This window comes from Sorex fumeus, unplaced genomic scaffold (assembly GCF_029834395.1).
Source record: "Sorex fumeus unplaced genomic scaffold, SorFum_2.1 ptg000095l, whole genome shotgun sequence".
NCBI classification, from domain to species: domain Eukaryota; kingdom Metazoa; phylum Chordata; class Mammalia; order Eulipotyphla; family Soricidae; genus Sorex; species Sorex fumeus.
Window position 1 is genome coordinate 9,421,078 of NW_026606152.1, and position 22,538 is coordinate 9,443,615.

At 42.7% G+C, this 22,538-nt stretch overlaps 1 protein-coding gene across 1 annotated transcript in view; it reads right to left on the reverse strand.

Annotated features, from left to right (window-relative positions):
• XPO4 (exportin 4) overlaps window positions 1-22,538 on the reverse strand; it is a 116,105-nt gene that overhangs the window by 53,174 nt on the left and 40,393 nt on the right. The window contains exons 5-6 of the mRNA XM_056133016.1: window positions 19,196-19,312; window positions 18,316-18,469 (exon numbers count right to left, since the gene is read on the reverse strand). Coding sequence (XP_055988991.1) covers window positions 18,316-18,469; window positions 19,196-19,312 — 271 coding nt within the window. The remainder of the gene's footprint in view (window positions 1-18,315; window positions 18,470-19,195; window positions 19,313-22,538) is intronic.

Consider the following 22,538-nt stretch of genomic DNA (forward strand, 5'->3'; position numbering starts at 1 on the left):
CCATGAGCGCTTAAGTTCTTGCATGAGAGATTACTAAAATGTTGTTACAGGCTTTGGTTTATATTTTGTTGACTGAGATTGGTTACCTTCCATATTACATCCCATTCAGTCTGCTGTGCTGCTCCTGGTTTATCAGTGGCACAGAGTTTGAGATGTCGCATGGCCAAAATTGTGCTCCAGGTTGTCCAAACGTTTTTTTTTGGGGGGGGGGGAAACAGCTGGAATTAAATTCTTAACTAAGAAGAAGCTCTGGGGTATGAGGCATGACTGCTGGCTTCCGGAAGTACAGGGAGATGGGGGAAGGTGCCCCATCCCCAACCCTGTGAAAGCTGGAGATTTCAGTCGCAAAACCCATATACCTGAACTTTTCAACAAATTAATTTCTGGATGAGGTTCATCCAGGAGTGGAGTCTAGCTGGGAGCATGGCAGCTATTGTGGAGTGTCAGAAAACATTTATTAAGTGCCTCATTGAGTGAAGCTACATAAGAAAAATTATGGCAACCAAGTTACATTTTTATAAGAGTTTATCATCTGATATCAGAAGAGTTAATAATTGGGGTGGAGAGCTAGTACAGTGGGCAGGCCGCTTGCCTTCCACAGGCCCAGCCCAGTTGCATTCTCAGCATCCCAGGTAGCCACCAGGAGTGATTCCTGAGAGCAGAGCCAGTACTCATACCTGAGCATCATGGGATATGAACCCAAAACTAAAAATGTTAATAATTTTTTGACACCCAATCTTTGAAACAAAATACATATATAATATTCATTAAACAATTTCTACTGGGAAAATAACAATGTGTTCATTCAAATGCTAACAAAAGGTATCAGCTTATTTTTAAACTTGGTGGGTAAGCAGAGACAGACTCAATCATAATAAAAAGGTTGGTCTTAAAGCAGAACATATGCCAGTTCTCTAATACATAAAGCCTAGTCAGCATCTTGCTATCTCAAAGGCCAGCAGTCTCCAGTAAGGAAAACCCCCAAGATGATAACGACATGAGACAGCTAAAGTCCCCAAACACCCAGAACCCCCCTAGAGTTCACATGAAGGCAAAAGCACTGGCGGTGAAAGGAAGGCGGAGGGGAGTAAATCTGTGGAAAGTCTTAGCAACATGAGAGGCTCACCCCAAGTGTGAAGAGTGCCTAAAGAGCACAGGCCCATCATATTCTGCGTTGAGAGGGGGGTGACAGAGGCTAAGGGTCATACACACCACAAAAGCGGGTGAAACCAAAACTAGGCTACTTTACATTCATCCACCTCTTTTACAGTTTAAACAAGACTATGTTTCGGGCCATGTTTGCTCAAGCCTAGTGCAATCCCACTTTCCACCCCTCTAAGCTCTGACAGTGTGGCCCTTATGACCAATGCACCTCAAGTTCCCAGCAGCTTCCAAGACACCTGTGGGTGACAATTTATAATAAAAGAGAATGGAAAGGGGGCGGCCAGAGAAACAGAGTGTAGGGCATTTGCCTGCATGCACCCGGCCTGCCTTCTAGCCCAACTCCCCCAGGAGTGATTCCTGAGCGCAGACCAAGAGTCAGCCAGAGGGGCAGCGGTGGGTGAGGGTGGGGGGAGACAGACAGACAGGCAGGCAGAGACAGAGAGAGGGGGAGGGAAAGTTCGAGAGGTCTTTTTTCATATACAAAAAGAAATTCATTGTAACTGCTCACCTAAATACCAAGTAAACCCCAAATCTTCTCAGTCCTGACTTTCCCGTCTTGATTTTGATGTTTTAATCACACTGCCCCCTAGTGCCAGAACTGTCCAGAAGTGGGGACAGGGGCAAACATTCAAGACAGAAATTCCAACCTGCCAGTGGCCGCACTGATCTTATGCTGTGCCATGCAACAAGTAACCCAGGTCTCTGCTGCTTGGCAGGCAATGCTGGCGGCAAGACAGCGCCTGGCCAAGGTGACCCTGTTGCAATTGATGGGCAACCCGGAGCTGGCGCAGGAGGGAGAGGCCCAGGAGAAGCTCCTGCTGAGATAAAGGTCATTAAAACCACAGGGGCCATCAGCCAGACGCTTCAGGACCTCAGTGTGATGCAGAATCTGCCCCGTGATGGCACGAACCCCATTCCGACCACAAGCTGGTGGGACCTTCCCCGAGGTGCCACACTTAATAAAACACCTTCTTCAGGAAATAAAGAAATTCCGACATGCTGCCAACAGCTGAATCCAACTAGAGAGCTGCCGGGTTCAGTATCTGAAAGAAGTTTCGGAAAAAATCTATCAGAAAATAATGTCCCTATGATTATTTCAAAGCTCCATGCGAGTTCTGGTTTCCAACTCCGAACTGAAAACTCCCCTCTCTCTGTAGTCACTGTGGAGACAGGACAGCAGGCACACAGGCCACTCAGCTTCCATACCCGCAACCCATATGGTCCCTGAGCCCTGCCAAGAATGATGCCTGAGTACAAACTGAAATAAGCCCTGAGCACTGCACAGGGGTGGCCCCTGCCCTCCCAAGAAAAGTTCATTTTGTAAAGCACTTTACAAGAATTACATTAGTTGTCCTTAGAAGTTTTGGCATACAACACTGTAGACTTACCTTCATTTCCACAATTAGCACAGTACTTACACTATCACTCTTATTTTTCTTCGTTATTTTTTTATTCGTTATTATTTCTTCGCTATTTTTTTCATTTATTGTAATAATAAAATGTAATAAAAATGTTCAGGGGATGTAGTGTTAGCACAGTGGGTAAGGTGTTTGCCTTGCACGTGGCCAAACCAGGTTCAATTCCCAACATCTCATACAGTTCCCAAGCACCACCAGGATTAATTCCTGAGTGCAGAGCCAGGAGTAACCTCTATGCATCTCTGCAAAAAAAAAAAGCTCATCCACACTAGCTATACCTTAAGATGCAACTATATAACACGATCACAAATAATCTCTCCACTAAATAAATAAAGCCAAGTCGTCAACTTGCCAACACACAAAGATCCTTAAAACCATTTAAATAAAACAACAAAAAGAATGAATAGCTCACAAGAATAATGGATCCTGACAAGGAATTGGTACTGCAGTTAAAAACTGTACTGTGCTGGAGGCAGAGATAAGGCAGGAGTAAAGGGAAGGTGCCTGCTTCGCACACGGCAGGCCTTGGTCCTCAGCCTACAGATGGCCCCCGAACCCACCAAGAACTATCCCTGAGCACAGCCAGGTGTGGCCCGACCTCTAACCTTCAATTAAAGTTGACTATGAAATGCTAAAGTCACTCCTTCTGAGAACAGAGTCATATACACATCTGGGTAGTATCTTTTACACTCACAATAATATAAACAATAAGGGCAATTTAATTTTTAATTTCATATAAGCATTAATGTTTCAGAGCTATGAAAAAGTCACCTTCCCAGAAAATTCTAAATGTAAATTACAGCAATACTTCAACATGCCATAATATCCAAACACTCCACTGCTTAATTTTTTTATTCAAATACATTACCACTAAAAGAGAAGCTCAACAATAAAGTGGTTATTAATTTTACACTTTAAGGATTTCAGAAGATAATAATCAACTCACAACAGTTACTACCTTACAAAGCTATTACATACTTCAATTCCAATCAGATTTTGCATCAAGAATTTTCTACAACTGCCGGGGGTATGGTGCCGCCAGCAGGTCAATCTTTACCTGTGAGGCGAGTGCATCAGCAGCCTGATGGCGCCTTCAGACTTCCAGATACCCCAAAATTGCTGCTGTGCCTTTGGCCAGACCCCAAAAACTTGGGGCAAAGTTTACCAAGAAAGTAAACGGCCAAAAGTTAGGTATGTGGAAACACGCCCACAAACCACCACTGGCTCAGCTATATAATTGGAGACATGGCCTCTCTGGTTCCTGATCGAACTGCTTAATGGCCATGATCCCAGAGACTCAGAAACAAATCGTGAAACCCAGCAGCTTTTGACAGAAATGCATCCAGTCCCTGCAGTACATTACCAGTGCTGGGCCAACCCAGGTGGGAATAGGTTTCGTGCCTTGTCCTGTTCCCCCTGGCAGCCTGGTGGCTGCCATCCTCCAGAGGCCACCAGACAGTCAGGTTTGGGCCCATAGTGATGAGACACACAGGGTCTCACAAAGTGAGGGTGGAGCTGGTCCTGTCCTGCCCACCCCAACGAGACCCAAAGTCATCGCCCATGAAAGGCCTCTCTGGCTCCTGGTCAAGCTGCTTAACAGCCATGATCCCAGAGACTCAGAAACAAATCTCGAAACCCAACGGCTTTTGGCAGAAATGCGTCCGGACCCCGCATTAGGTTACTGTCGCCGGGCCACCCCAGGGGGGGAATGGGTGCTGTCCCTCCACCTGCTCCCCCTTGGCGGCTCGGTGGTCATCATTCTCCAGAGGCCACTGGACAGTCAGGTTTGGGACGAGACATTTTGGGCCTCACGGGATGGGGGTGGAGCCGGTCCTGTCCTACCTACCCCAAAGAGACCCCAAGTCATCGCCCACGAACGGCCTTTCTGGCTCCTGATCAAGCTGCTTAACGGCCATGATCCCAGAGACTCAGGAGCAAATCTTGGAACCCAGCAGGCTTTGGCAGAAATCCCTCCAGATTTGTGTTAAAATTTCAAAATTTCAAAATCGCACGGCCACTACTACAGCCAAGCGACATCATATGTTATTCATAACCAGCAATAGAAAACAAATTGTCTACTGTTGCCTTTTCAGCAGATCTGAGTGTTGGGGTAAAATCTCAAATCATAATGTAGGTCTGGTATCAAAATACTGAATGTGGTCAAAGGAAAGAGAGAGTAATGTGGAAATCATCTGCCCCACAGGGTGTGGGATAGGGGTATACTGGGATTGTTGGGGGTGGAGAATGGATACTGGTGAAGGTATGGGTGTTTCATTGTATGACTGAGAATTAGATCCAAAAGCTTTGTAACTGCACTCACGGTGATTCAATAAGTAAAATTATAAAAAATGGGGAAAAAAAGTAAGGTGGAGTTCATGCACAATTCAATCAGCTAATCAGTGGCTGAATAAATAGCAGTACTCCTACATATTAAAAAAAAAAAAAAAGAAGAATTTTCTACAACTGCCCAGGTATTCCTTAGCACAGCAAGCCGGAGCAGCATCTCACCCCTGGGCCTTGGGCCTTGCACTAAACACTGTCTGGCCAACCGAGACTCACGGGGGTAAGGAAGAGGAGGGGAGGGGGGCGTACTCCACCAGACTTCCTGAGCATTTCATGGGTGCGCCCCTCACCAAAAGGGGAAAACGTAAAATCCTGAATATCATAAACACTCTCAACAAAATGGGATTCGAAAGAACTCTCCTCATATTGTCAAAGCCATATACCACAAGCGCACAGCATTATCCTCTCAAAGTAGAAAAACTAAAAGCCTTCCTTCTAAGATCAGGGACAAAACAAAGTTGCCCACTCTCGCCACTTCTATTCAATGTAGTACTGGAAGTACTTGCAATAGTGTTTAGGCAAGAAAAAGACATTAAGGGCATCCAAACAGGAAAGGAAGAAATCAAGCTCTCACTGATTGGCAGATGACAAGATATTATACTTAGAAAACCCTGAAGTCTCTGCCAAGAAGCTCCTAGAAACAATAGACTTGTATAGTAAAGTCAATAACCAAAAGTCCATGGCTTTCCTATATGCAAATAATGAATGAGAGGAAAGTGCTATTAAAAAACAATCCCATTCACATCTGTGCCACAGAAAATCAAGTACCTAAAATTCAGAATCACCATACTAAGGACATAAAGGACTTATACAAAGAAAACTACAAAACGCTACTACAAGAAATAAAAGAGGACATGAGGAAATGGAAACACATCCCCTGCTCATGGATTGGGAGAATTAACATTGTCAAAATGGGAATACTCCTCAAAGCATTATATAGATTCAATATGATCCCTATAATGATACCCATGACATTTTCCAAAGAAATAGACAAAATGCTCCTGAAATTCATATGGAACTATAAACCCTCACGAATAGCTAAAGCAATTCTTGGGGAAAAGATTGGGGGGGGGGGGGGAGGGCGCATCACCTTCCCCAACTCACACTCTTCTACAAAGTGTTAGTAATTAAAACAGCATGTTATTAGAATAAAGACAGATTTTCAGACCAACGGAACAGAGTTGAATATCCCCGCACAGACTCTAAAATATACAATCACCTAATCTTTGATAAGGGAGCAAGAAATATGAAGTGCAGCAAGGAAAGCCTCTCTGACAAGTGGCGCTGTCAAAACTGGACACCTACATGTGAAAAATGAATTCTGATCTCTACCTAATGCCATGCATAAAAGTCAGATCAAAATGGATTAAAGACCTCAACATCAGGCCTGAATCCATAAAGTACATGGAAGAAAACATAACAAAATCTTCCATGACATTGAAGTTCAAACCATCTTTAAAGATGAAACACCACTGACCAAGCAAGTGGAAAATTAACAAATTGGTACTACTTTAAACTAAGAAACTTCTGCACCGCAAAAGAAACAGTAACCAAGATACAAAGAAGCCTACTGAATGAGAAAGTTTATTCACCCAATACCCTTCTGATAAGATGTTGGTATCAAATACATACAAGGCACTGGTTGAACTCTACAAGAAAAAAACATCCAACCCCACCAGAAAATGGGGCGAGAAAATGAACACAGACTTCTCAAAGTAGAAATTCAAATGACCAAAAGACATGAAAAAAAATGCTCATCATCACTAATGTTAGGGAGATACAGGTCAAAAACAATGAGATATCATCTCATATCACAGAGACTGGCACGCATACAAAAGAACAAGAACAAGCAGAGCTGGCGCAGATTTGGGGGAAAAGAAACCCTCAATCATTGTTGGAGGGAATGCTGACTTGTCCAGCCTTTTTGAAAAACAATATGGACATTCCTCAAAAAAAAAAAAAAAAAAAAAAAAACAAAAAAAAAACAAGAAACTGAGCTCCCATTCAACCCAGCAATACCATTTCTGGGAATATACCCTGGGGATCCAAACACACAGCAGAAACACTATCTGCACTCCTATGTTCACTGCAGCAATCTTCACAATAGCTAGAATCTGAAAACAACCTGAGTGCCTGAGAACAGATGCATGAATAAAGAAACTATGGCACATCTCCACAATGGAATACTACAGTGTTAGAAAAAATTAGGTCATGGATAGATATGTAGTATCATGCTGAGTGAAATGAGTCAAAAGGAAAGGAACAGATAAAGAATGGGTGCATTAATTTGTGGAATATAAAAAAACAAAAACAGTACGAAACTAATATCCAAAGCCAAGGAAAATGGGTCAGAAGAACTGGTCTATGGTTGGTCAGAGGTATGGGCGACAGAGGGTAGCTTAGATAGAGGAGGGTCCATTAGGACAATACTAGTTGGAAATGATTACTCTGGACAAGAACTGAGTATTGAAAGCAGATAAAGTGATATAGATGGTAACCTTTCAGCATCTGTATAACAAACCATAATGCCTAAAATGAGAGAGACAAGAGAGGGGTATGCCAAAGAGACAGGCTAGGGTGGAGGGTTGCTTGAAGGGATGGGAGGGAAACTGGGGACACTGGTGCTAGGAAATTACACTGGTGTAGGGATGGGTCTGGGAACACTGTATGACTAAAACACAGTTATGAACAATTTTGTAATGCTCTCATGGTCACAGTCTAGTCACGGTCCTCCCGTTGTTCATCGATTTGCTCGAGCGGGCCCAGTAACGTCTCCATCGTGAGACTTGTTACTGTGTTTGGCATATGGAATACAACACAGGGAGCTTGCCAGGCTTTGCCGTGCGGGCGAGATCCTCTCGGTAGCTTGCCAGAGAGGGGCGGAGGAATCGAACTCAGGTCAGCCATGTCGGCTGCGTGCAAGGCAAACGCCCTACCCACTGTGCTATTGCTCCAGCCCTAATGGTGATTTAATAAATTTTTAAAAAATAATAATAGCACACATGATTTCGGGTTTTTTTTGCTTCCTGGGTCACACCTGGCGATGCACAGAGGTTACTCCTGGTTCTGCACTCAGGAAACACCCCTGGTGGTGCTCAGGAGACCACAGGGGATGCTGGGAATCGTGATCTCAGTTGTTTCTGAGTAGTAGCACTGTAGCAGTGTCCTCTTGTTGTTCATGGATTTGCTCAAGCGGGCACCAGTAACATCTCCACTGTGAGACTTATTACTGTGTCTAACATATCAAATACGTCACGGGTAGCTTGCCAGGCTTTGCCGTATTCTAATAAAATCTTATTTAAAAATAAAATAAAATTCTGAATATCAACTATCAACTTGTTTTAGGCATAACATAATGTACCAAGAGACATTTTATTTTTTTTCTTTTTTATTTCTTTTTTTGGGCTGGAGTGATAGCACAGCGGGTAGGGCGTTCGCCTTACAAGCGGCCAACATGGCCGACCCGAGTTCGATTCCTCCGCCCCTCTCGGAGAGCCCGGCAAGCTACCGAGAGTATCTCGCCTGCACGGCAGAGCCTGGCAAGCTCCCCGTGACGTATTCGATATGCCAGACACAGTAACAACAAAGTCTCCAATGGAGACGTTACTGGGCCCGCTCGAGCAAATCGACGATTAACGGGAGGGCCTTTTTTTTTTGGGTCACACCTGGCGATGCTCAGGGGTTACTCCTGGCTCTGCACTCAGGAACTACTTCTGGCGGTGCTCGGGGGACCATATGGGATGCTGGGAATCAAACCCAGGTCAACCGTGTACAAGGCAAATGCCCTACCCGCCATGCTATCGCTCCAGCCCCCAACACATTTTGTTTTGGGGGTCATACCTGGTGCTACTCAAGGTATACTCCTGGCTCTGTGCTCAGAGGTCACGTTAGTGGGTTTGGGAGACCATCTGGGATGCCAGAGATCAAACCTGGGTCAGCTGTGTGCAAGACAAGTACCTTACCTGCTGTACTATCAAGTCAGCCCCCAAGTAATTGAAATAATGAGTCTAAAATCATGTTTCAAGAAGCCAAGGAAACAGTGTAGTCGTTAGGGTGAATGGTCACTGACCACTCCAAGGGTGGACCCAGAAGACCCAAGCATCGCCGGGTCCAATGGACATGCAGGTCAAAGGCGCTGGCATCCTGGCAATCTGACTGGGGCTGAGCAGTGAATGAAGGGCACTGATGACAGAGATCTCTTAGCAGGTGGGTTTGGTGGGCAGTTCCATATCTTCACTGACAAAGGTCAAATAACCAACTATCAGCAGAACAATGACTTCCATCAATCAATCCTCACACGCTCTCTCTCTCTCTCTCTCTCTCTCTCACACACACACACACACACACACACACACACACACACACACACACCCGACAGTGCTCAAAATGACTGATCAGGGTATGAAGTACAGCTCTCCTGAAGACAAAAGTAGCATTTATGTAATGAACTCATGAAATGACGAAACCTGCATGATCAAATATTTTCTCTAAATCACAGCAACAATAAACCATTCTTGTTAAGAAAACGTATAACGAGGCTTTTAAGAATTCTATATAAATATTATAGAAACACTCCTTTGCACGCATGTTTCTACCATGCAGTGACCATCTGACTGCTCTAACTGCAGATCCAATGGCCTGTTTCAATCACCCTCCAAGCCATCACTAGTTAGACTGTGTTTTGACTTTCATTCTTTGGCACAATTATGTATCTTTTGTTTCCTGGTTCTTCTCTGTGCTGATCTGAACTGGTCTACTTATTTTCTTATGCTTCCTCTTCTTAACTCTTCTCACTCCTATTATACCTAAATGTCTTGATATTAATCCTTCCTCTCTTCACTATGAATCAGCTTACCTCAACACCATCACAGGAGAATTTCCCTTTACACACTGACAGCAGGCAACGGACCTTACAACAGTATTTCAAATCCATGGTGCAAACTGTTAAGACTTGATAGGGACTCGATTCACATTCTACACAATTTATTGAGCATTCAACAATTTGAGTAGCTATCCTATGTTGGTTTACTCCATAACCCTGCGGCTGTATACAGAACTATACAAAGCATCACAATTTGAGAGTATTTTCATCAAGCTCCAAAGAAGACAAATTCTTAAGTTGTCTTCTACTTCTTCCCAATCTCCCCGCCCTAGGTAAGCACTAACCATGCTGTCTCCATGCACCTGCCCACCCTGAGCAGTGTATATAAACGGATCACATAGTGCATGGCTGTGTATGAGCGGCTTCTTTCACTCAGTACATGCCATCAGGTGAGAGAAATTTCTGTTTCCATTCTTTACCTCTTACGATGTGCCTATGCACATTCTTGTACAAGTCTTTATGTGATGACCACCGACTCTGGGGACAGAAAAAATGACTGTGGGTGCCATCTACATTTCCTTAGATGTTTAGCAGTAGCCCTGGTCTGTTCATTAGCTGTCAGTATCTCTCCCCTAGTTGTAACAATCAATAAAGTGTCTCCAGATATGCTCAAACATCTGAAAAATTGTAAAATTACCCGGACCACTACTAGAGTTGTAAAATTAATGAAATTTTATATGCATATAAATCTTGACAGACCACTGCAAAGCAAGCTACTAAATATATGACTACACTAATACTCTTAAATAAAACTGTATCGAAACATTCTACCATGTATTCTTTCCTCTGTCCCTCTTTGTACATCAGAGTATCCAATAAAATTTTCAACTTTAATTGAGCTGGAATTAAACTCAGGACCTCATGCATGTGAAGTATGTTCTCTACCACAAAACACTGCTTGACCTGCTGTATCTCTACCTCTCTGCTGGGGATTGAGAGGACCCCCGGCTCCTCTCAATCATGTTTTATAAGAAACTTCTAGAAAAAGCCCTCCTTCATAAGCAACTTCTAAAAGCTTTAGCAAATAAGATCTCACCCTGTCCTCCTAGACTCTGCACACGTGGCTGCAATCACATGCTTCCCTTTACCAGCACAGACTCACGCTCACACAAGGACAAAGCTTCCTGTACAGACACGTTATCTCTAGACATCACTGATTTACACGCACAATTTCTCCTACAACCATACACTAAACAGATGCTAAGGAGACGAGGGTCTGGTTCTCTGTTCTCCATAGAAACAGAGAACATCACTCAGTACTACAGCACTCTCTGGGCACCTGCCATCCCACCAAGTCTTCTCTCCAATCTAGTTGCTGCCCTGCTGACAGCTGGCTGGGCATAATGCTGGATCACCAGTTTACAATGAGGATAAAAATCAAAATCAAAGGGGTTAAAAAACAACTTTACTGTAAGAGTCTGCATGTGGGGCTGGAGACACAATACTGTGGGTAGGGCACTTGATTTGCATGCAGCCAATCTGGGTTCAACCCCCAGCATCCCATATGATCCCGAGCACCACCAGGAGTGATTCCTGAGTGCAGAGCCGGAAGTAACCCCTCAGCACTACCCAGTGCTGCCCCCAAATAAGCAAACACTGTACTTTAGAAGGCAGTCTTCAAAGAAACATGTTTATGACCTGGAATCAAGAAACAACAACAAAAGCAACAAAGATAAACTGGATATCATTAAAATTACATTTTTCTGTGTCTCAGAGTAAACTTACAAGGGCCCAGGAGGTAGGACACAGGCCAAGACTGATCCTGAGCAATGCCACCTGTGGCCCTGGAGGCTTGCGCACCACTGGAGCGACTGATTGCCCCTTGGTACCACAGGGTCTGAACAGCACCACATCCAGGGGTCCTCAGGGCCACTGGGCCTCCTGATGCTACTCGGGAGTCCAAAATGTATAGCTTACAAAAAAAAAATTTTTTTTGAAAAAACTGCTATTTGTGAAGGGACCTGTATCTACATATATAAAGAGTTACAGCAACTAAAAAAATCTTTTTCTTGTTTTTCACGTTTTGGGGCCCCACTCACCTGTGCTCAGGGTTTACTCCAGACTCTCTGTTCTCCTGGAGGGGTCAAGGGACTACATGGGGTGCCAGGACTTAACTCAGGTTAGCTGTGTCTTACCCACTGAACCATCTCTCCAGTCCTGTGCAACTGAATTTAAACAAAATTTAGAAATGAACAAAAGCTATGAACAGGTATTTCTCTGAAGAAGCTACATATGTGGTACATAACATTAGAAAAATGTTCAAGACACTAACCATTACGGTAACGCAAATCAAAATCACAGTAAGGTAAACCTTTATACAAAGGCTTACAAGCTGGCTGTAAACAAACAAACAAACAAAAAATACTATCACAAGTGTTGATCAGGAGGTGGAGATATTAAAACCCTCATCTGATGCTGGTGGGAATATAAAATGATACAGCCTGGATACACTTTGCACAGCAGCCTAGTGAATGCTCAAAAATTAAAGCTGCCATATGATCCAGCAATCTCTAGATACACTCAAGACCAATGAAACCCTGTTAACACAAAAACATCAGGCACAAAGCTTCTGCTCACACAAAGTGCCGAGCATCACTCAGCACAGAAGGGCCAGGGACAATGAGGGAAAGGAAATGTCTCCAATGAGACAGACAGTTTCTCTTCTGGTGTGGTAAGAATGTTACAAAATAGGAGCCACTGAGATAGAACAGTGGACAAGGGGCTTGACCTGCATGAAACTGAGAGAGTCAGCACCCCATATGGTCCCCTGAGCACTGCCAGGACCATAGGTGGTGCCAGGGATCGAACTTGGATTGGCAACATGCAAGGCAAACACCCTACCCACTATACTATAGCTCTGGACCTGGCAAGCTACCCGTGGCATATTCCATATAGCAAAAACAGTAACAAGTCTCACAATGGAGATGTTACTGGTGCCCGCTTGAGCAAATCGACGAACAATGGGAGGACAGTGCCATTTTAAAAATAAATTTAGGGCATGCAGTGCTGCCAGCAGGTCAACCTGTACCCACAGGACGAGTGCATCAGTAGCCTGATGGTGCTTTCAGGCTTCCTGATATCCCAAAACTGCTGCTCTGCTTCTGGCCCGAACAAATTTTCCAAGAAATTAAACAGCCAAGTTTGGCATGTGGGAACCCAGCCCACAAAGCACCTCTGGCTCAGCTATTAAAGCTCATTCATTGGTCTTGCTTCAGAGACCCATAAATAAATCTAGGAAGAGATCAAAAACTGCAGTTAATCTCGGACCCGCGCAAAGCTGAACAGACCGGAGTAAATTGGAGGAGGCGGGTTAGCCTGTGCCTGTATAAGCAGCGCCCCCAGCAGCAGCTTACTCCCACAATCCAAAATAACCTCCAGGTCCCTGGGTGGACTCCATCATCTTGGATGACCTCGCCAAGATATAATCTGCTGAAAATGTGTCTATAAGGGTTTTGTGAGTGAAATCTCCAGGCTTTCTCAGGGTCTGGATAAGCTACCCCCACCCTCCAAATCCCTATACTCCCAGAAGCCTTGGCAGTCATGTCCATCCCCCACAGCTGCCACCCAGTTCCAAAAGCTACTCTAACCTTATCTTCCTGATAAAAATACTGAACACCCTGAACAAACACAATGATCTCTCAGTATCGGTACTGCAAACCATAATGCACAAAAGGAGAGAAAGAGAGAAGAAAAGTGGCTGCCATAGAGGCAGGCTGGGGAGAGGAGGCGGTGCTGGGGATGGCGGGAGGGAAACAGGGGTCAAGGTTGTGGGGAATGTGCACTGGGGGAGAGATGGGTGCTGAACCACTGTATGACTGAAACCCAATCACAAACAGCTTTGTAATGGTCTATCTCACGGGTATTTAATTTTTAAAAAATTTAAGTAAAAAGGTAAAAAAAAAAGAAAAATTTAAATAATTAGAGCATAGAGAAATCTAAATAAATTAGATAAATCTAAATAAATCTAGAATTCCTTTTTTTTGAAATCTAGAATTCTTAACTATTCCTAAATTATTAAACCCAAGTTGTTTTATTTAAAAAGTAGGACCACAAAAAAAAAATCAAAAGAGCAGAGAAAAGCTGAAGTGAAAACATTCTGGGCATCAAAATAAAGAAGAGGATGGGGGTGTGGTCTCCAAAGGTATTCAGAGTCTCCCACCTCAAGGCTCCCATTCCATCCTGGCTCCATCACATACCAGATACACCAAGCACCACCCAGAATTGCCCCAGCGGCTCAACAACAATTAGTAACAACTAGTACATTATATGAACAAGCAAATTCAAAACAACAGAAATCTGGAGCCAGAGAGAAATCTGGAGCTAGGCTTAGTGGGTCAAGTACTTGCTTCTGCAGGGAGGAGGCCCAAATCCAATTTCCAGTACTACCTAGTCCCCAGAATATCACCAGGAGCAACCCCCAAACATAATTGCAATTAGTGTGCCCCAAAACAAAGAAAAACCATTATCAATAAATCTGAGTAAATATTAATAATATAAAGATAAGTATACTCTCATGATTTACTGTGTTTCAACACTCAGATAACAGTAACAACATAAGCAATTACCAATAAGTAGAAGCTAAGTGAATGACAAATTTTTAGACAAAGACTCTTTCAGGTGTTATCTTGCAGTGTAACACCACGATTATTCATCGCAAAAGAAAAAAGTACCTTTATGCTTGGAAGCACTTAGCAGACACCACCTTAATGAAATGATCAAAGCAAACAGCTCCTCAAATGAGGTAGACAACCATGATTTGCCCCGCTGCCCCCTGACAAACAGTACTAAAAAGGATCGCTACTGTAAATCTTTTTTATTCTTTTCTTTTTGGGCCACATCCACCATGCTCAGAGGTTAACTCCTGGCTCTGAACTTAGAAATTACTCCTGGCACACTCACAGGACCATGTCAGTTGCCAGGGATCAAACCCAGATCAGTCTGTACTATCCCTCTGGCCACATTACTCTAGATTCTAAAAAAAAAAAAATTACCCTGAAACTTGTAATGAGGAAGCATGATAAGGAAAAAAAAATAACTGGACAGATTTGAAACTGAGGGATGTGGGCTTGAGATTATAGCACAGCAGGCAGACCACTTGCCCTGCATACAGCCAACCTAGGTTGCCAGCAACACATACGGTCCCCAAGTCCTGTCTGAGAACTGCTGGTTATGGCCCAAAAATGACATCAGAAAAAAATAAATTGAAGGATGCCTTAAAAAGAATACACTTAGGGGCTGGAGTTTTTGTACAGAGGGTAGGGCGCTTGCCTGGCACACGCCCGACCTGGGTTTGATTCCCAGTTTCCCCTGAGCATCTCCAGGAGTAATTCCTGAGTGCAGAGCCAGGAGTAACCCCAAAAAAGAAAAAAAAACTACACTTAAATATGTCCAGTTCCTGAAAGATAAAAATCCAAAGAACTATTCCAGATCAAAGTTGACTTAGGAAAACTAAATATAATGTACTGAAAATAGCCACAATATACATAGATACGTACATATACATACACACACACATATACACAAACAACATATATATGTGTATAATCACCAAAAATACATATATACACACGTATAGTCAGAAAAATGAAATAAATGGAAAAAATTCTTAGCAATCGGTGAATTTGGGGGCGTGTGGGCACAGTTGGCAGCTGTTTGGGCCACAACCCGCAAGGCTTATTCCTGGCTCTGAGCTCATGGAGCACTCCTGGCGGTGCAGGCTGGGTCATTTGCTTGAGGCACCCTACAGTCGCTCCAGCCCTAAGGGATTGGCTATTTAATACAGCTTCATTTAATAGAATACCATTCTAGGGGCAAAGAGCTAATAATGCGGAAAAGATGCTTGCCTTACACATGGCTGACCTAGGTTCAATCTCCAGCATTCCGTATGTCCCTTGAGCATCGAATTCCTGAGCACAGAGCCAGGATTAACCCCTGAGAATTGTCAGGTGTGGCACAAAAACCAAATTAAATTTAATTGAATTTAAAAATATATACCATTCTAAATGAGCAAATTTATCAGAGAGAAGACACACATTTTATAAGGTTTACTAGCTATTCATCTGTCTGTCCCAAAAGACATCCTGTTTCAAGCAGTCACAACTTAAAACACATTAAGTTAAATGTGATAGATGCTCTTTAAAGTACAAAATGAAGTAATTATTCAGTCCCCTACCCACTAATTAAATGGTGGGGCTCAGCTAACTGCCAGTATTGGCAATCAGGCCAGGACTGGGGTCTCTGATACACCTTCCCTAGTCTGCACTGAACGTGTACCCAAGCTTCATCGCACTGCCATCCCCGGCTCACATGCAAACACTGGGCACTGGGGGGAGGGGCGGAGCAAATGCTGCTCCTAAGGAGGTCCAGCCCCAATTCCAGCACTACCCGGCACCAGAAGCACTTCTGGCTGGAGCCCTGGTAACCCAACGGGGCCTCTCCCTTGGCCCAACTCACAGGGAGCCCGCACGGCCACGGCGTGCTATGGGGACTGGGCCTTGGCACTTCAGGGAAGTATGGCCCAGAAGGAAAGCATCTGGCCTCAGAAACTCAGTCACTGAGGAACCCAAGCCCCCCTAAGAAGGCCAAGTCAAGACCAAGACTTGCTTGTCTTTATTTTGGGATCAAACCCAGAGCTGCATGCAGGCCAGACACACACACACTACCACTGCGTTTCGTTCCATCCTGGGGACCCAACAACCTACTCTTGTTTGAACAAGAAGCATTTCTTTGGACAACACTGTGGCATTTCTCACTTTTTGAAAATATGCTTTCCAAAGCTTTATCTAAATACATGATAAAAAATATTTTGCCTGTGTGTATCTTTAGACCAACTGTTTCCAACTCCCAGCACACTGTTTCTCTTTATAAAACATCCTTGGCCGACTACAAATACCCCAATATAAATTTTTAAATTGGCTACTATGTATGCAGTGTCATTTTCCTTGATTTTCCCCCACATACATAACTATGTTTTGATAATTTCATAAAGCCTGTTAGTTTCTAAATCTGTCTCAAATGTTTTGTGCGTTCTCTTTGAATTTAAACAAACAAAAAAAAAACAGAGAAAATTATTCCCAACTCTCACAATGAAGGAAAAAATTTTATGCAAAGGTAAGAAATTAGGTGCCTCTTTTAAAGAATATATTAAAGATATAAAATTGATCAACAGGAGAATAACTGGAGCCAAAATCAAAGTGTCAGCTTCCATTAGCTTTGCCCCAAGCTCGATGTAATTACACTTGGAATAGAAACTGGAAAATTCAGGGTTTGAGTCACAGAACTGTGACCCTAATGCTCAGCATTTATTATGAATTCCCTATTACACGAATGTGCTGTTTAGAAAACAGGAGAAAAAGCTACACAAACACCACATCCTGCTCCTTTAAAATCCTACAATTTCACAAGCCATGAGTAATTATTTCTTTGTATGTGAGTACAGGCACTCTGGGCTTCTGGAATAAAGATGACTCTCATTCTAACTATGACATTGCTGAACAACTATTTCTTTCTTGCTTACTATCTGTCTTTTTCACCTATGTCTTATCCCATGCACACAGCCAGGTCCCAAAAAAGGAACTGATTAAAGACATCTAAAACAAATTAAAGTTTCTCTAGCTTCTTCAATCATATGGAGGAAGTGCTGGCGAAAGACAAGAGGGTACTGCAGACAGCTCGTCAAGACTAACGAGCTCAACAGCTAACTCCTGAGAGTTGAAGCGTTGCTTCATTATGTCACTAAACCATACCTCCGTACACTTGGCAACACAGAGGCTAAGAAGTTGACATTTACCTAACACCAGCTGAAACTTGCTTCTTGATTTGCCTGACTCAACAATGGAGGAAATGGACGGCCACTGCCTATTGCTGCTTCAATCTATAAATAGGCAGCAAATATAAATCATAGGCTCCAAACTAAGAAACTCTTTTCTAAAATATAAATTCTTCCACTTCAACAAACGATAGGTACATTCATCTATATAATCCATTTAAATTTATATTGTACTGATAATTTGCTTAAAATGAAATTTTCATGCTTTTATACTGGAAAAGGTCTTTGAAGAATATATTGCCTTATTATCTACAGTAACAAGTATCATCCACATCCACAAGAACTCCTATTACAGAATTCCAAACTAACCTTCAGGAATATCAGTCCAAAAATCCCAAGAAATCACATTTTAGGAAAATAATTCAGTTCCTTATTTTAAAAAATAAAGGTGCCAGCTTTCTTTCTTCTCCTTCCTAGGGAAAATAACTAGTTCCCTGATTAGCAACAGTCCTATTTTCTGCCTTATTCAACTCCTCTTATACAAAGTTATAAATGAAATTTACAATCTCCTAACACTGCACTGCACTCTGGCAATATGGAAAAAAAAATCCATTTCTGAAGAAGACTCTTGTTTTCCCTTCAATAGAATGTTTTACAGACCTACGAAGAAGAAAGTACTTCCAGTCACAATTAAGTCATTTATAAAATTACCCACAAACAAACTGCTGGTCAAAGGATATAATTTGGAGGCAGAAAATTCCAGCTCAAGACTTGATTGGCAAGTGCCAGGTAGCGCTGGAACACGGAAGACATCTGCGCGTTGAGGTTCTCCCGCCTGCTGAACTCCTGCAGTACCCCCACAGTCAACATGAAGATCTGACGGAGGTCTTCTTCCTGTAACAAACAGATCCCAACAGTCACAGGAACTGCATCAAAGAGGGACTGAAAATGGATTCCTCTTTAGAACCATCACACACAAAAAGAACCTGAACATTTCTGATGGAAAACCCTACTTCTTTAAGAACTGTTTCCATTTCGAGGGCTGCTCATGATTTACATCACAGTCTGCTTTCAAATGACAGCAGTTTGGACACACTCGCTGCTCTACATACACAACTCAAGAGAAAGGGAGGCTGTGACAACTACCAAGAGCCAGAGCGCTCAGTTGCTATAGTGCAGAGCCCTCGGCCTGAAGCCAAGGCCGCCACATAACTTGACTTCAGAGCCAAACAATACATACAAGACAAAGAGCGCACACCATCTGCAATAACATTTTAAATACACTCCACTCTTGGGCACTCTTCCAGGCCTATTTTTAAGGTCTACAGAATCCCACCAGTTGATTATAGTTAAGCACAATAAGAATAAAACTAAAGAACTTTTAATGTATGATTTCATTTTTATTGTTTCAAGTCTAGAAGCAAGCAAGTAATCAATGTTCACCAAATCTGTCACTATCCTATAAAATTATAAAACATAAACTTATAAAACAAGCCCTCAAGCTTAAGATTATCATTCAACTATATATATATATACACATAAATATATATAACATTCTTGCTCCATCAGCAACAGACTGAATAAGAAGTGAGCTAAAACAAACAAAGAAAATGTCAATACCTGAAAAATTCTTTTGCAGTTACCATGGAACTCCATACTCAGTCCAATGTTACTCGTTTTGCTGGAACTTGAGAATTCACTCAAAAGTGCAGTCAGAATAGAACAGGCCAGAGTTTGCTGTAATAATTTGTTAAGAATTATGTGAGGCATTTCCAATAATATTTTTTCAAGCACGTTTTTATTTTCAGATCTTCCACTACATCTTTAAATCTCACATGTAGGGGCTGGAGAGATAGTACAGCGGGTATTGGTGTTTGCCTTAAAAGCAGCTGACCCAGGTTCAATCCCTGGTACCCTGTACCGTTCGTTCCCTGAGCGTGCCAGGAGTCATTCCTAAGTGCAGAACCAAGAGGTAGCCCTGAGCACTGCTGGGTGTGGTCCCAAACCATAAATAAATAAGCCATGCACTTTAAAAGCCTGAAAACTCGATATAAGAAAATTTGTCCTCTTTTCTAAGTAATCTGGAAAGTTAACTAAAACTCCTCAATTCCAGTTTTACAAATCTATTTAAAGATTTGAACTAAGGATATATTTCTACTCAACTATACAGTGCAAATGAAATTTGAAGATAACCAAAGTTGAATATTATTTCACTCAACTGACATAAAAATGTCCATTTTATACTTAAAAATGAGGTTTGGACACCTGAACAGTTCCTGTCTAACCCTATGGCCTACTATCTGTAAAAGGATGCCCCACAGAAAAAAGTAAAACAGATTTTATGGTCTCCAAAGGTAGGATTAAAAACTGAAAAATTAAAAATATTTAAAATTTAGGGGGCTGGAGCAACAGCACAGCAGGTAGGGCATTTCCCTTGCATGCAGCCGGCCCGGGTTCGATTCCCAGCACACACATTGTCTCCAGAGCACTGCCAGGAGTAATTCCTAAGTGCAGAGCCAGGGTAACCACTGTGCATCACCGGCTGTGACCCAAAACGCAAAGAAATAAAATAAAAAAATGTATAGCACTATAGCACTGTCCTCCCATTGTTCATCGATTTGCTCGAGGGGGCCCAGTAACGTCGCCATTGTGAGACTTTTTGTTACTGTCTTTGGCATATCGAATACGTCAGGGGTAGTTTGCCAAGCTTTGCCGTGTGGGCAAGATACTCTCGGTAGTTTGCCAGACTCTCCGAGAGGGGCAGAGGAATGGAACCTGGGTCTGTCGCGTCGGCCGCGTGCAAGGCAAATGCCCTACCCTCTGTGCTATTGCCCCAGCCCAACATATTTAAAATTTCAAATGAACACCCAAAATATAAACATCATATGATCCAGCAATACCTCTCCTAGGCATTTCATAAGAAATATGAAACACTAATTTTAAAGGACATTTGTTCAAGCTAAAGCCTGCGACAAGTAACTGCTAAAGAATTCCATAACCAATACGGAACGCTTCTCTCTCATTAGAGAAAGACCAACTAATTCCTTCTGGGGCAAAATGAATGTATCCTGAGGTGACGGAAAGACAATGATATGAATATTTAAAGCTAAGTGTCAAAGAAATGAACAGAAATGTTGAGTTCTAATTTCATTTTAATAACACTACTCCAGATGGAGCAAAGGGCTGGAGAAAGAGTTCTCTGGTGAGGGAACCAGCCGACACCCAGGGGCTGAGCTGAAATCCCATAGTAGGGGACCCAATGGCGGAACTGAAGATGTCCCTCCTCAGCAGCTCTCTCCAACGCACTCCCAGTATAAACCTTTCCTTTTACTCAGACTATGCACAGTCAAGGTGCCAAGGAGAGAGGATGCAAATTATTTTGGCGTGTTTCCAGGGGTTAAGCAGAAATATGCACACTATCTCTGAACAACCAAAAGATTAAAGTCCATATGATACTATTTATGCATCTTCTACAACAGCTGAACACTGTCTACCCACCCACCAACTGCAACATCTTTGTTCAGAAATGCTTCTGATGTCAGTACCTTGACCTTACAAGATGCTTATCCGCACATCTTAGCAAACATAGATAAAATTAACATCTTAAGACCAACACAAGTTGATGAGGTTTAATGACCACTGAGCAGGTGGCCAACATATTATCTGTCTGTGCATGTACCTGAAATTTCCCCATAAAATTCTAAAAAGAGAACTAAGTTCCTATTTGCTTCTTAATTTCCAATAAACTAGGCTAGACTATATAAGTCATATGTCAGGGCTTCTCTGCTTTCCCCATCAAGCCCCAGCAGGGAATAGATGCAACCCCCCAGATAATCTGTGACAGCAGCAGAGACCAAAGATACTGTTAACAATCACATACCTTAGAGTGCACAGCCACCTGCGTACCCCACTCTGTGTTTCCCTTCAGGGTGCCCTCCCTCCCACAGATGCCAGAGAAGTGTGCTCCGTTCATGCCTTCACGGCCTCCTACGCCCACAGAGGAAAAGACCCATCTGAGAAACCAAGAAGAGCCCTTACAAAGGAAGCAGCTCCTTGCATAGTAAACTCATTTTACTTGAAGGAGATCTTACAAACACATCAAATTCAATTCCTTCATTTATTAGCCAAGTTGTAGTTTTAAAAAGTGACTTATTTTAAAATGGTGTTCAATAATTAAAGCACAAATCACCATATCACTGCATATGTATTTACACTGGGGGTAACTATGAATATAATTTTTAAATATAGCTAGGCTTCAGTGGGAAAAGTAAGAATGATTCTATGAAGAAAATTAACTCAGAGATTTAACACCTTAACACTATAAGATCTTATGACTCTGAAAGCAGTATTTGTATCCCACATTCTAATGTCTTACAGTCTCAGCATTTCACTACCCTTTTAAAATTATACTGAAGTCAACAGAATATTATGGGTATTTAAGAAAAATTAAGTACAGGAAATCTCTTCAAAATCTCACATGATAACCTACTGAAAACAAAATTTATATACTATCTATACCAAAACACGCAAGAACCAAGAAACACTCACTGAACACAAACTTATTCCTACAAATTATATGTAACGTTTTGCGTCATCTTCCTATGAATGACAAATTATATTCACTGCAAAACAAACAAGACAGGGGGCATAAGGAGGTCTGGAGGGGACAGGGCCACCCAGCAGTCCCCAACCAAGCCACAGGGCACTGCATGCCAAATGCTTAAGCCTCAGGGCAGCAGGCTGCTGGGCCACCAAGGTCAAACCCAGTGGCCCCTCACCACAGCCTTACTTCCCCCATGCCTAAAAGTAAGAATCCTTAAAAAGTCAAAGCCTCCCTAATGACTCACTTCAACAGAATAACAAGGGCCCTAGCAACTCACACTGTCACCCTAGCAAAGCACAAGTCAGCCCTGAAAAGCCAGAGCTTTCATACCTGTCCAGGAACAGAACAGAGCACATTCTT